The sequence below is a fragment of the Xenopus tropicalis genome, chromosome 5 (assembly GCF_000004195.4).
Source record: "Xenopus tropicalis strain Nigerian chromosome 5, UCB_Xtro_10.0, whole genome shotgun sequence".
NCBI classification, from domain to species: Eukaryota; Metazoa; Chordata; class Amphibia; order Anura; family Pipidae; genus Xenopus; species Xenopus tropicalis.
In genome coordinates, this window is record NC_030681.2 from 128,437,394 (window position 1) to 128,451,360 (window position 13,967).

The window sequence follows — 13,967 nt, forward strand, 5'->3', positions numbered from 1 at the left end:
GTAATTTGGGCTCTGGCACACGGGGAGATTAGTCGCCCGCAACAAATCTCCCTGTTCGCGGGCGACTAATCTCCCCGTGTTGCCATCAGTTGCCATCCCACCGGCGAACATGTAAGTCGCCGGTGGGATGGCACACGCGGCAGCGCGATTTCGGCAAATCGCCGAAAATGCCACACGAGGCAACTTCGGCAATTTGCCGAAATCGCCTGCGCAGCGTGTACCATCCCACCGGCGACTTACATGTTTGCCGGTGGGATGGTAGTTTGGGGAGATTAGTCGCCCGTGACAAGGGAGATTTGTCGCGGGCGACTAATCTCCCCGTGTGCCAGAGCCCTTAGTCTACTAAAAACTTGATAACACATTAGACACAATAGGATTTTTTTTTTTATCCAATAAGGATTAATTATGTCTTAGTTGGTATCAAATACTTGCTGCTGTTTTATTATTACAGAGGAAAAGGAAATCAATTTAACAAATCTGAATTATTTGATTAAAATGGAGTCTATGGGAGACAGGCTTTCCATAATTCAGAGCTTTCTGGATAACAGGTTTCCGGATAACGGATCCTATACCTGTACTGCTAGGGTTTCTACAATTTCAGGAAAAAAACAGCCTTCCTAAATGTAAGAGTTTCCCTATTAATAACATTGGCATCAATAATCATTTTTACCAGCTAGGCCTGTAAAATAATAAGTGGCAATCCTGCCTCTATAGTTATGCCCTTGTTAGCAAGTGTCAGTTTTTATTCACAGCTTACTACAAATCAAAGTGAAAAATATATTACACATCGGGGGCCGATTCATTAAAACACCAGTTCGAATCCCGAATGGAAAAAATTCGGATTGGATACGATAATTTCTTAAGATCGCAAATATCACGAATATGCTTACGAAAAAATCGTATTAGTCACGATAATATCGTATTAGGGATCCGAAAGTCACAAAATTTTCTTACCAAACGATCATAAAATGCAGGAAAACCTTTCCTTCTGTCCACGAGATTGTAAGCCTCCCATAGGAATCAATGGCACCCTGCAGCTCCAATCTGGCCCAAGGAAAGTCACGATAACGAAGCTTGAATGAATCCGAAACTTTCGCACTCGTTACGATAATACGATTTTGTTGCGTAATTTTTAACGCACAGTATGAAAAAGTCGGCGAAAATACGCAAGGTACGAAAAAGTCGTGGAAAATACAAACGGTCCAATCACACAAACGCTCGGAGCATTCGTGGATTAGTAAATTCTCTTGTGTTCCAGGACAAAAAACAGAGCCCATTCTTCCTCATGGCATAGTACACATTCAGGTGCAAGAAATTTGCAAATGCAGATGGAACGCATCAAGTTGTTATCCGCATGTAGTTGGCTGCATATGGTTTTGAACCCCCCCTGCAGTGAAAAGCAGGGTGTAAGGGCCCTAAAAAGACTGAAAATAGGGTTGTTGCTGAAGAGATATTCTCTGTAAAAGTTTATAAAGTATTTTACCATTTGGGATGTTTTATGAGTGCCTCTCTCTAAGGCTGATGCCACACGTGGCGTTTTTACGCTGCGTATTTTCTAATTCTCTCAGCGGCTAAAAAACGCCTGATATCATCATCCATAGAAATAACTTGAAAAGACTCGAAGCAAACCACACAATGCGGAAATACGCTAGAAAACGCCTTAGCACGGATTTTTCAAGCGTTGGCTGAAATACGCCAGTATTTGCACAGCAAGCTATTCCTATGTATACACAAAGGCAGCTGCCAGACCTAGCTGAAATACGCGGCGTTTTTTACTATTTTGCACTATTAACACCATTGAAACGGGATTTGCTACGTCACCAGTACTAGGCTGAAAAACGCCATAGTCAGGGGCTGTGTGGCTTGTGCGGCGTTTTTAGGCTGAGAAAAAACGCAGTGTAAAAACGCCACTTGTGGCATCAGCCTAACATTTAAAACAGAACCAGCAGTATGGAGTTGTATTTGCATGTCTGTGGTTTACTCTTAACATCTGGGGTGCAGTTCAGATTGCAGCCTCTGTACAATACACAGGCTTATCTGTGATGGAGTGTCTTCATTAACTGTCTGGCCCAATGCCAACCCTTACATTCACTGACAAATGCCCTGTATGCCATTCCCTCATTAAATGAATGGATGGAAGGCTTGTGGGTAGTCTTTACAGAGTGCCTCACTTTCTGCAGCAGAGGCAGCACTTTGATCAGCTGTGGGGAATATTTTATTTCCCACATGTTAGATGTTAGGAGCACGTGTAAAGGTTGCCATAAACACATAGATTTTCTCAGGCATTTACCACTATATAATTTTTTTGTTTTTTCCTCCTGCATATCAGTTGGATTCTGTATAGGAATGTCTGTAAATGAAACCCCATGCAAATTTGATTTGTAGCTATGCTTCCCAGGGGTGTCACTTTTTCCCCTTGGCCCCCCTACAAGGGGATCCACTCCCATGATTGGTGCCCTGCTCCTTCTTAGTGGAGCAAATCAATCTTTTTTTTTTTCCCCAAATTTTATCAGTAGTTCGTACTTGCAGACAAAGCTGTGGTTATCAACTTTTTATTGCAGTGGGGGGATGGTAAGTGATAGTGACAGATGAGATGGATCATTTTCCTGTACATATATTTGGAATTGTTGAAGTACACACCAGTGCTAATATGGATGAAAATACTAAAAGGTACATGTTTATATGATAATTAGGTGATGTGCCATAAATACGGCAGTTAATATTATATGAGTGCCTTTAATTGCTCAGGCTTTCATGGAACTTTAGTAGTCAGTTATAGAAATAATGCTGGGCATTACATTGCATCGTTGGCCACAAGTCTGGACTGGGATCCTGGCATCTCAAGTACAAAGGGATCCATATAGCCCCCACCAGCCCACAAAACAGCGACTGTCTAGGACATTTTACAGCAGCACTTGCCGGAATCCACAGATTGCCAGTCTGGGGTTGGTTGGCCACTGTGTACTCTCCCCAAAATTGCCCTAATGCACAAGCTGTCAGCTTGCATACAGTTACACGTATGGATCTGAGCAGAACTGCAGCTAATTTCACCTATGGTAACTTCTATACCTGTATGTGTTGAACAGGGTCATACTGCTTCTCTTTGCAGAGGAGTCATCTAAGACTGAAGCAACAGAATATTACATAACTAGTCTTGCATAATCATAACTCAAAGGCAAAGTGGTGCCTACCTGTGCTTTTATCCAGCAAACACAATTTGAAATTTATGTGAGAATTTGTCATCACTAAGAGCGAAACATAACCTATGCCCAGAAATATAACTTCTACACCTAAAAGTCCTTTATGTAGTTATACTATTAATTGGTGTGCCAGCTTAAACGGAGTATTGGTGAGCTATCTGTGCCAGGACCCTTAAATGCAACAGGTCAAGCAACCAGGTTATTCATAAGAATGTTTATGATTTATGACTTCTGATTCTTTAAATGTTCACCAATAAACAACAGAGCAAACAGTTTGATGAACATATCCCAGGTGCCACCCACCGCTATGGGGAAGTAACATCTTACTGCCAAGCTAGAGATTTTGTACTTAGATTTTGGCACCATTATTATTTATACCATATCTGGTGGGCAAGACTCTCCTTTTTAGTATGGTTTTCCATTAATGCCACCATCAGTAACAGTCGGCATCCCCATACCTGTATTGCATTTTAAAGAGACTTAATAAAAATAATGTTTTTGTTTTTTTATTTGTGAATTTTCCCTGAATGAAGGAAAAATACACAGAAATGGTGTATCCGCTCTTTACAAAGCAAAAATAACATTTTGTGGCACGGCAGGGCTTCTTTTGCAGCTTTCAGTTTTTCTTCTGATACACTTGGTGGCACACTTGATCTTCACAGGTTAGATCCTGAAGGGAGCAAACACAGCCATATTAGTATTTCGTAAGCGACCATTTTCTGTCTGACATCTTTACTGTGTGACATTCTTAAGTGTTTTCTCAGTACTGTGATGAGCTATTTTGAAAACCTTTATCCTCTTATTAAACTCTTGTAGATTTTCTACCAATTTTCTATAATTTTTAGAATATGAAGAGTTACAAAAACATGACGTTCTATTTAAATCCAGTTACATTTTCCACTACATTTATCAGTGAATCAGTAATGCATACATGGATCTGTCTTTTATGTAATGAGTAGTCTCCCTGATGACATTCCTTGAGCTAAACATTCTGCTTTCTGTTTGGATGGTTAGAACCTCCATACTCTCTATTATGTAGCACGCATTTTAAGCCAGGTTATAACACGAATTACAGTTTTGCAAGTATATACTACAGGTATGGGATCTGTTATGCGGAAACCCGTTATCCAGAAAGCTCTGATTTAAGGAAAGCCCATCTCCCATAGTCTCCATTTTAATCAAATAATTTAGATTTATAAAAATAAGGTAGGAGATCCAAATTACGGAAAGACCCCTTATCCGGAAAATCCCAGGTCCGAAGCATTCTGGATAACAGGTCTGATACCTATTTATGGTATGAGAGCACTCATCCAGAAACCCATTATTCAGAATACTATGTTTTATTGATTTTTTAGTAGACTTAAGGTATGAAAATCCAAATAACGGAAAGACCCTTTATCCGGAATACCCTCAGTCCCGTGTATTCTGGATAATGAGTACTATACCTGTACTACTAGAAACTACTCATGCGTGGAACAGTGTATGGAAACTCTGAACATTTTGTTGTTGCAATCTTTCCTGAAGAAACTCACAGAAACAACATTTCTTATAAGACAGGAGCCTGATATGCAATACAATCAAAATACAATAACCAATAATATGCTTTACAGTCAGTTGGGGATCCTTGGTCTTAAGGATGGGAGAGATGATTGGGGAAAAGTAATTTACTACCAAACTGGCCAATAATTGCTTTTCACGAGAAGCCATCAACTGACCACTTATAGGGGCCATTGCACAACCAGTACCATTTGTCGGGGACTAGTGATTCTGATAAATGCTTGACAGGCTGTTGAGCATGTGGCCAACAATATAATGAGTGCTACTGGGCAAAAGGATCCTACAGACAGATAAGAACTGTAACCAAAGTGATTGCAATTAAAAACATGTCCTCTCACCAGGCAGAGTTTATCTCCTTCAAACCAGTGCTTCCAGCCACGGTTGTTCTTCTCTCCTTTCTGCACACAGACGAGGTTGTCACCTTCCCAAGATACTAAGGTCTAAGACACCAATAAAACAACTGTTGAAAAGTTGACCCCAGACATAATCATTGTATGTTTATCCTCACATTTCTTGCTTTCTGCAGCTTTTCACTTAGGCTAATGTCCTACGGAGAGATTAATCGCTGCTGTTTTTAAAAAGCGAGTTCCAGTGACAAGTCGCTCATTTTGTCTCTACATAGAGAAGAATATAAATTGGCAGTACCTAAACCGACGATACTACTTCAAATTGCTTATGGCTCCGAATTGCTATAGGAATAGGGTTTTTTTTTATTCAAATTCCATGTTGGGCCATTTCCTTGTGCCCAAGAGTGTGTCCATGGAGGTACATCTTTTATATACTGAGCCAGAATACCATTGGGCCCTCTGGTCTCTTGTCTGAGACAGTGGTTCAACTAGACCAGTATTACACATACACTCTTTGTATGGCACACTGCTCCTTAGAATGGCTAAAAGGAATACGGACATCATGCCAAAAGGCCTCATGACAAATTATTGGCCAGGATTTGTTTCAGGACTTGGGGAAAATTATTATTAACCCATTTTTTTCAGTAATTGTCTTTAACAAATCAAGTTAGTTATGATGGATTTACCTGCCTTGTCTGCACTAAGCTATCTTTTCCTTCTCACCATCATAGGAGTCTGCTACATACATACCTTTACCACTCTGTTGTCCAGACCCTTTGTGTGTTCTTCGAATTCAACTCCCACGGTGAAGTTAAGCTCGTAGTTCCTGAATGTGCTGAGTGTTTTTGTTTTGAAGTTATTTCCATCTTGTACAAACTCTTTGGTCTGGGTAAGAAAAGCTGCAATCTTGCGGGTGGCAAAATCAATGTCTGCAACACGAGAAATTATGTGATGGAACATGGGAACACTGGCACCACTATCATAATACAACAGGGTCTAGTTTAAAACTCAATCATTATTCATTCAATCATTTATTCTCTTGACTGACAGAGGACTTCAGCAAATCCTTAGATATCTAATGGGTTAAAATGTTGTTTGTCATCTTTGTTATTGTTGTGAATTAGTTGTAAAGCAGAGTGAAGTTATTGGTATTGTCGAGCTCTCCAGTGCTGTTGCTTAGGTAACTATTTCCTTTTATACACTACATATAGTAAAGTTTAATCTAGTCCTATTATTTACATTTTGCATTTTTAACCCGCTTAGGGTTGCCACCTGGCTGGTATTTTACCAGCCTGGCCATTATTAATAGGCATTAATAGGGATAAAAAGTAAATATATACAAAGGCCGGTCTTCCTTTTCTTGCCACCAAGAGGTATGAGGAAGAGCAGGATATTCTGAGACGGTTTTAAATTGGGTTTAGTTTTTATTTCTTTTTGTGGTTTTGAATTATTTTTCTTTTTGTTTAGCAGGTTTCCAATCAGCTATCAGGTAATTTGGGTCCATCTCACCCCTGTCAACCAGACAGTGGTTTGAATGAAAGGCTAGAACACAAATCGGATAGGGTCTGTATGGAAGGATTACATCATAGAGATTACCAACAGAATTGTAACGAAACAGGTTACTTTTTATGGCTGCCAGGGTCAGTGACCCACCATTTAAAATAAGAAGGCAAATAATTCAGACCATTTGCAATATTGCTAAGAATAGGACATTCTAGAACATATGTGAACTACCCCTGTAAGTATCCTGAGTACAGCAGAAAACCAACATCAGTTTAGAAGAATGAATTTAGGATTTCAGCTTTACATGTAACCAGGAAACAATGACAGATACTACTTTATACATTAACCCCATCAAGCAATAAATACCTAAAGCCTTCATGTATCCATCAAAGTTTTCATTCTTCTCCATGACCCAAGTGCCATTGTAATCAGCAGGCATGATGAGACCGAGTGGGTTCAGAAACAGCACAAGAACTGTGGAAACCTCGACTGCAGGGAGACTCTTCTTAAACTCCGTTTAAATACTTTGGAGGAGAAAGATTGCTCAAATCCTGATAAAAAATGGTTTAAAAGTCACTGATAAGCTGCCAGGAGACATTATCTACATTAATAGGGCCATAGGGCAAGTCTAGGACATTAAACCCTTTGTGGCTTTACTGTGTATTAACCCCCTCATTGCTAAGTGGAACTTACAGTACATGGCAGATATTATATTTCTTCACTGCTTAAAGAAGCTAAAAACTCAATAATAAGATTTTGCCTAATGAATGAAAGTGCAATTCTGCACTACTCAGCAATATTCATACATTAAAAATGCTAAGTGGTTTAAAGTGGGTAATGGCAAACATTTTGTCTGTGGATATGTAAAAGTGGATTCTGCTTTGTAGCGAGCTGTATGTATCTGCATTGACAGAAGTGGAATCTGCCTGTCTCTCCCCACTGCAGATTTCAGACAGAAGAACACAATAGTTTTCTGGCTGGAATCTGAATAGTTTGCAGTGTGACAGTCGGTTACCACACTTACTGGGTCATAGTGATCCAAACTGGCATTTGCAGTTTTCTACACTGGCAGAAAAATGCCACGTGCGCCATACACCTTAATGTAATTGTAACCGAAATATATATTTTTTCCTCTGTCTCTTTCTGCACTACTGGTTTTGACTCATGAAAATGTAGTAGAAGTCAGGTCTTCTCCAGCCATGACTAATTTTCCCCCCAATGCCTTGCATGCAATAAAGACAAAATAGTTTCAACAGCAAATACATTTACAAATAGCTTTAAAACCATTGACAATTTACATGTAAAAGTTGCTTAGTATCATATTCTCTTTCATTAGGCAAATTTCTGTTTTTGGGTTTATTACCCTTTATTAGATAGTCAAAAGACATTACATTTGACTTTTAGTATGATGTAGACAATTATATTATGAGGAAATTAGCAAGCTGTGTTTTTTATTGTTTATGGTGGTTTTTAAATTATTTAGGTTTTTGTTCAACAGGTCTCCTGTTTCAGCTGCTAAGTGGTTGCTAGAGTCCAATTTACCATAGCAACCAGGCAGTAATTTGGCTTTGGCAAATTGCGGCGCCACAAATGCCATCCCACCAGCGATTTATATTCTAGCCGGTGAGATGGCATTTCGGGGAGATTAGTCGCCCACGACAAGGGAGATTTGTTGCGGTGTGACTAATCTCTCAGTGTGCCACTGCCCTAACAGACTGGAATATAAATAGGATAGGGCCTGAAAAGCAAGATAAGCAAAGGAAGATAGCAATAGAAATAGAATTGTAGCATAGAGTGGATTTTTGGCTCCCATATAAAAGCTAGAAAGAGGCAGAAGAGATGGCAAATCTTTCAGAAATTTGAAAAAAGGTCAGATTATAATTTGTTAAGAACAGGACATTCTTTAACATATGAAAAATTAACTTTAACTTCTCCTTTAACTTGTTTAGTACAGAGAGTATAAAAATACACTGCAGAGTATATAAAGATAGAGGGCATATTGTTTTTCAATATGGGGTATCTCTGCCAAAGTGACAAGTATCCTATATGCATGCTAAGAGTGAAGACTCTTAGTAGCAGCTACTTGTCACGGCTACTAAACGCCAGAAAATACCCTGCCAGGCAATACTGATTACCTCTGCTAAATCACATATAGAGACAATTATCATTAACTGATCAGCATTGTCTATTTTAGTAGCCATGACAAGTAGCTGCTACTAGTAACTCTGTGTCTTCAGCCCAATAAGTACCAGCTGGTCCTGCTATAGAGGAGAGGGAGAGTTGGGCCACATGGCAGAATTAAACTGCAAATCCTTTTATCAGCCTTAAGACATGTTCCATTTAAAAGTGGCCTTTACCAAGAACAGTTTACACTCAGCCAGTCCATGACACATGCACATGTAATGATATATTTCTAAGGCTTCATACAGTGCCTTCACTTTTATTTATCCCTTTTGAAACTGCTTTTCATAGACCCTAAAACATCAGCATAAAAGTAACATTATGTTGGCACCATAGTTTCTATGGTTCCGGGTTTTTTTTTGATCTATGCTACTGTTGTTGCAACAACGTCAAAAGTGGCATTCAAAGGGTTAAGTCTGTACCCACAGACAGCATGCAAGACCACACAATAGGACAATATTTTGTAGGATCCTACAAGATCTGATCTCCATAGGCTGTTATGTAAGGTTGGACCGGATAAAGTTGGATGCTGTGTTTTGTTCCTGCATCTACACCCGACAGTTAATGTATTTCAATGAGAAAAAAAAGTCTGTCAGACACCATCAGATTTTATCTTGTCGGATTCAGATGCCGCGAGAGTCATGTTGTGTCGGATGGCCATCCCTTCATGTAGTTTAAATATAAGATTTTTGTATCAGTCCCATTATTTTTTGACTGTTTTCTTGATCTAATACCATCCGACAAAATCTCCCATGGAGTTTAGCCCTCTGGGGCTAACTACAGAGAAACAACTGATCTTCTGTGCTAAGACCCTTTTACACATATTTGCTATTTATGAACATGCTTCATAAAATGTCCCCAACCAGGGACACCATCAGTGGAGAAGAGGGGGGGGCGGTGAAATTTTCATCCAAAGTGAGGCCTTTACTTATAAAGTTACACTAAGATGTACACAATTTACATGGATTTTGTAAAAACTGCTGTGACTAGCTTGAACTTATGTAGAAGCTACAGTACATAGAAGCTTATGTATCAAGCAAAATACAATGCAGAGAAGTGTGATAAGGAAAGCAGGGGCAAACTACCTTGTTTTTTTTAATTGGGGGTCAATGGAAAGTCCACTGACCCCAATGAACTGACTGAACTGACATTCATTAATGGGTCTATTTATATGAATTACTTATCAGCTGTTTATATTGGGATCTATTTACTACATAAACTTTTTATCAGTGGTTATTGGGTACCACAACATCATCACTGGGTGACCAAACATACTGTATGCAGTTTGTGTAATTTATGGAAAAACATTACTTTTGTTGAAACTTTCATAACTTCCATATCAAGCAATGACAAGGCAGAGTAGTGTTACAGGGCAAGAAGGTGGGAAGGGGTTAAACGTAAGGCAAACTCCAATGCACTGACTGACTTAGGGCAAAGACACAGTGAGCTAATTAGTAGCAGCTACTCAGTATAAGTAGTGGCTACTAAACGCCAGAAAATACCCTGCCATAGACAATACTGAGAATTGCCTCTACTAAAACACACATAGAGACAGTTATCCGTAAATGATCAGCATTGTCTCTTTGTGTAGCCACAATTAGCTGCTACTAGTAGCTCCATGTATCTTCGCCCTTAGGGCTCGCACTGATGAGCACATTTTCCTGCACTTACTTGCGGTGGCATTCTCCTGTGTTTCACCACAGTGGAGTGCAAGAAGAAATTCACCCCATTAATTATTTACCTTCTACTTTTGACTCTTTTAAGCTTTCACTGACCGTGACAGCTAAAAAGCAAATGCTCTGCGAGGCTACAATTTTAATATTATTGATATTTTTCAAAGCAGTTGAATGACTGGAAACAGGCCCTACAGCAACATCATTGAACCTCTAAACTTTGGGAACAAGACATTTTACATAAACATATAATGCAGCAGCTTATCAGTCCCACTGGGCCCCCAGCAGTTGCAGGGCCTGCTTCCTCTATAGTTGAGCTTATAGTGAGCTTAATCCAACAAGTTCCACCTTTTGTCCCAGCAAAACCTACCTACCTGCTAGCTGATTGTTTGTGTAGTGCACGCAAGGGGTGTGGCCAAAACTGTTCATACTGTGCACCTGTGTTCATTGGAGGGCCCCATATAAATAACTTGTACAGGGCTCTGAAGTTTCTGATAGCAGCCCTCTCCCCAACTACACCAAAACAACCATTTTCTGTAAATTGTAAAATACATGAAGCTGCCCAACTTCATGAAAACCCTGTATGTTCCATCCTTTAACTCCACAATTCCAGCACAAACATTGCTTTTACCTGCATGTGGTTTCTATAAGCTTTCAGACTCCCCAAGCTGCCACACAGTTTATTGGAATCACCTGACAAAAGTTGGGCTGCTGGGAGCTATGGCACAGAGTGGCCCCTGCTCCTGCATATATTACCAGTAGGGGTGGTTAAAATATTTATGCTTTGTATAGTAATTTCTATAGATATTAGGAGTCACAAAAGGGGAATCACTCCCTATCACTGTTATCTGTTCAAAAAATATGAATGAATGCAATTTTTATATGCTGAAATCCAGCTGCAAAACAGATCTCTTTCTGCATAATTTGAAATACTGGCAGGGGAGGAGGGACTATAACATTGATGTTACAAATTGTAACAACTTCTCCACAGCTTTCAGACAGCATGCAGGAACTACATAACCCACAATGCAATGCACTGTGATGTTCCTTTCCTTACTGATGTCATGTGAGCAGGGAATTGTGGGATATTGATGTTGTATTCTCAAAGTAGTCAATAAGCAGGAGAACAGGGGGCCGGGTTAAGGTGGCCCTTAAGGTTAAGATTTTTCTCTCCCTAACGACCAATTTTCAGTGTAATCCAACAAATCCATCAAATTATTGCAGGGCCGGAACTAGGGGTAGGCAGAAGAGGCAGCTGCCTAGGACACAACGATTGAGGGGGGCCAGGCAGATACCTCTCCTGCCTACCCCTAGTGCTACTTTGTCATTGCCTCCGCCGCTTGTCATTAGTGGTGGAGGCAATGACCAATCTAATCGCCCCGCCCCCCCGGGAGTTGGCCGACCGGGTTGCCTAGGGAGCCTGGTCGGCTTGGCCCGCCCCTGAATTATTGTAAGGGTAGTGGGCACCGAACAATCACACATCTGTGGATTTTTCAATCGGCATCGGTCAGAAAATCAATTGGGCAGGTTTGAAAATTTTCATCGTTAGCAATAAAATTCCCATTGTCCAGTTGTTTGCAGGACTAAGTAGGTAGTTTTCCTAGCTTCAACTAGACAGTATCGCTTGAAATGGTCATTTTCACTGATGGGCAAATCATAGTTTTAAATGATCATTTCAGTAAAAGCCTGGTCCTACAATAACGAAAAGATCTTAAAAATCTTAACGTGTATGGCCAGCTTTAGATTACTGTTCCAAATCATATTATTACATTAAAAATCATAAAAAGGCTGCATATTGTTAACTGATATATATTGCAAAGTTGTTTGAAATGATGTTTAGTTTTCAAAAAGCTTAAGTTGTGTTTAGGTTCCCCTTTAGGCAAAACAATCCAGTGATTTCTACTGTCCTTTAAATGTTAGCAGAGGATGCATTAACCTAAATGTATACTACTAAAGCCACTCTGTGTTTATATCACTTATTAATAAACTCCCATTTCTAACTTTCGTTACAGACTGCTGCCACAGCATGAAAACACTACATTTACCATGATACACTGCAAGTTGTTACATAAATGCAGCAGCAGCCAGAGCAGGAACATAGCTATTACTAACCTAGGACCTGCAATTCTATATCCCTCAAAATGTTGTGCTCCCTGCCTGTAGTGTGGTATCACAAACAGCATCAGAAAAACTGCAGACCCATTATTCACTGGGAGACCTTTACTAATTGGACTGCAGTAATAAAATAGACTGCTGTAAATAGACAAGAATCTAGGCCCCCAGCTACTGCTTCAAGCCCATTTATGGGGCCTCCATCACAGTTTGGGAACCACTTATATAAGGTATAGCACACAAATGTTATGAATAAGGCTCCCTCCTATGTCTGTTTTTAGAAATAAGTGAGAAATATGAGAGGCATGCCACTGGGGACCAGGAACTTAGTTAAGCAAATGTGGGTGTTAAGGGCAACAAAGTGTGTCAAAGTGTGCAAGGATTTCTTTTGTATATAAGTACAGTATGTATGTGGGTGTTGGACTCAGTTCTGAGTATTTTTTATATCTGGTTGAGTGCTGCTTCCTATCATATTTATTATTTTATTTGGGTGGATTGTCTCTGTGCTTCCAAAACTTGCCTCCAAGCCAGGAATGTAAAAATGAGCACCTACTTTGAGGCCACTGGGAGCAACATCAAAGGAGGTAGTAAGAAACCTGTTGCTCATGAGCCACTGGTTGGGGATCACTGATCTAAAGCAATCACACATGGAGCAATTTTGGACACTTTGCCAATGGGGATCATCCATTTGCATAGGATGCAATGATAGTTTCTTAATTAGACTGTCTACATTTTTGGGTTACAATTATGAACGAATGGTTACTTGTAAAATCTTGCATTGTCCTTGATGTCCAACAGTTCCTCTCTATTTGGATCATGAACCAAAGGCTGCACATGCCATAGCAAGTGGTGAGCAACATAGTTCACCAGACATGGATTTGTGGTGAAATTCTACATTTCGCAATCAGCAAATATTTTCAGTACTGAAGCAAAATTTCACTGCAAACATTGTTGCCATGAAAAAAAGCACCAACAAAATGTCCATTAACCCCCAATGTATTGTGCAGAAAAAAATACCTATTGACTTCAATGTGAATTTTTAAAACCATGTACAATATATTTTGCCTTTTTTACTGATGCATAGTAGCACTACATGGAGAAAGGGGGCCATTATCTGAGCTCATTTCCTCTCCAAAAAACTAAAGTTGGTGGGTTTACATATGACTATTTTCAGATCATCAGTCTTATGGGCTAATTCATTTTGTCTTTTATAATTTGGGAACACAGGCAGATGGCCATGTTACATGGAGCAAGTAGAGTAGGATGGCATTATTATGCATAGATCCCCTTAAGCTTATACAAAGGTTACAAATTTATGAACAATCTCTGCTATAGCTTCATGGTTCGGAAAGTTAATTTGAAATCTGTCCGTGTCCAATTGCTTTGGCACCTTT

At 39.7% G+C, this 13,967-nt stretch overlaps 1 protein-coding gene across 2 annotated transcripts; it reads right to left on the minus strand.

Moving 5' to 3' along the window:
• Positions 1-3,690: 3,690 nt before the first annotated feature.
• On the minus strand, positions 3,691-11,175 carry rbp2 (retinol binding protein 2). Of its 2 annotated transcripts, none has more exons than XM_002933343.5 (5): positions 11,093-11,175; positions 6,974-7,158; positions 5,855-6,033; positions 5,096-5,197; positions 3,691-3,870 (listed from the first exon to the last, which is right to left on the minus strand). In XM_002933343.5, the coding sequence occupies exons 2-5, from the start codon at positions 7,044-7,046 to the stop codon at positions 3,817-3,819; spliced, it is 408 nt and encodes a 135-aa protein (XP_002933389.1). In that variant the 5' UTR covers positions 7,047-7,158; positions 11,093-11,175; the 3' UTR covers positions 3,691-3,816. The 2 variants fall into 2 exon arrangements, with proteins under 2 accessions (XP_002933389.1, XP_012826874.1); XM_012971420.3 differs by lacking the exon at positions 11,093-11,175 and adding an exon at positions 10,836-10,916.
• Between the last annotated feature and the right edge of the window lie 2,792 nt (positions 11,176-13,967).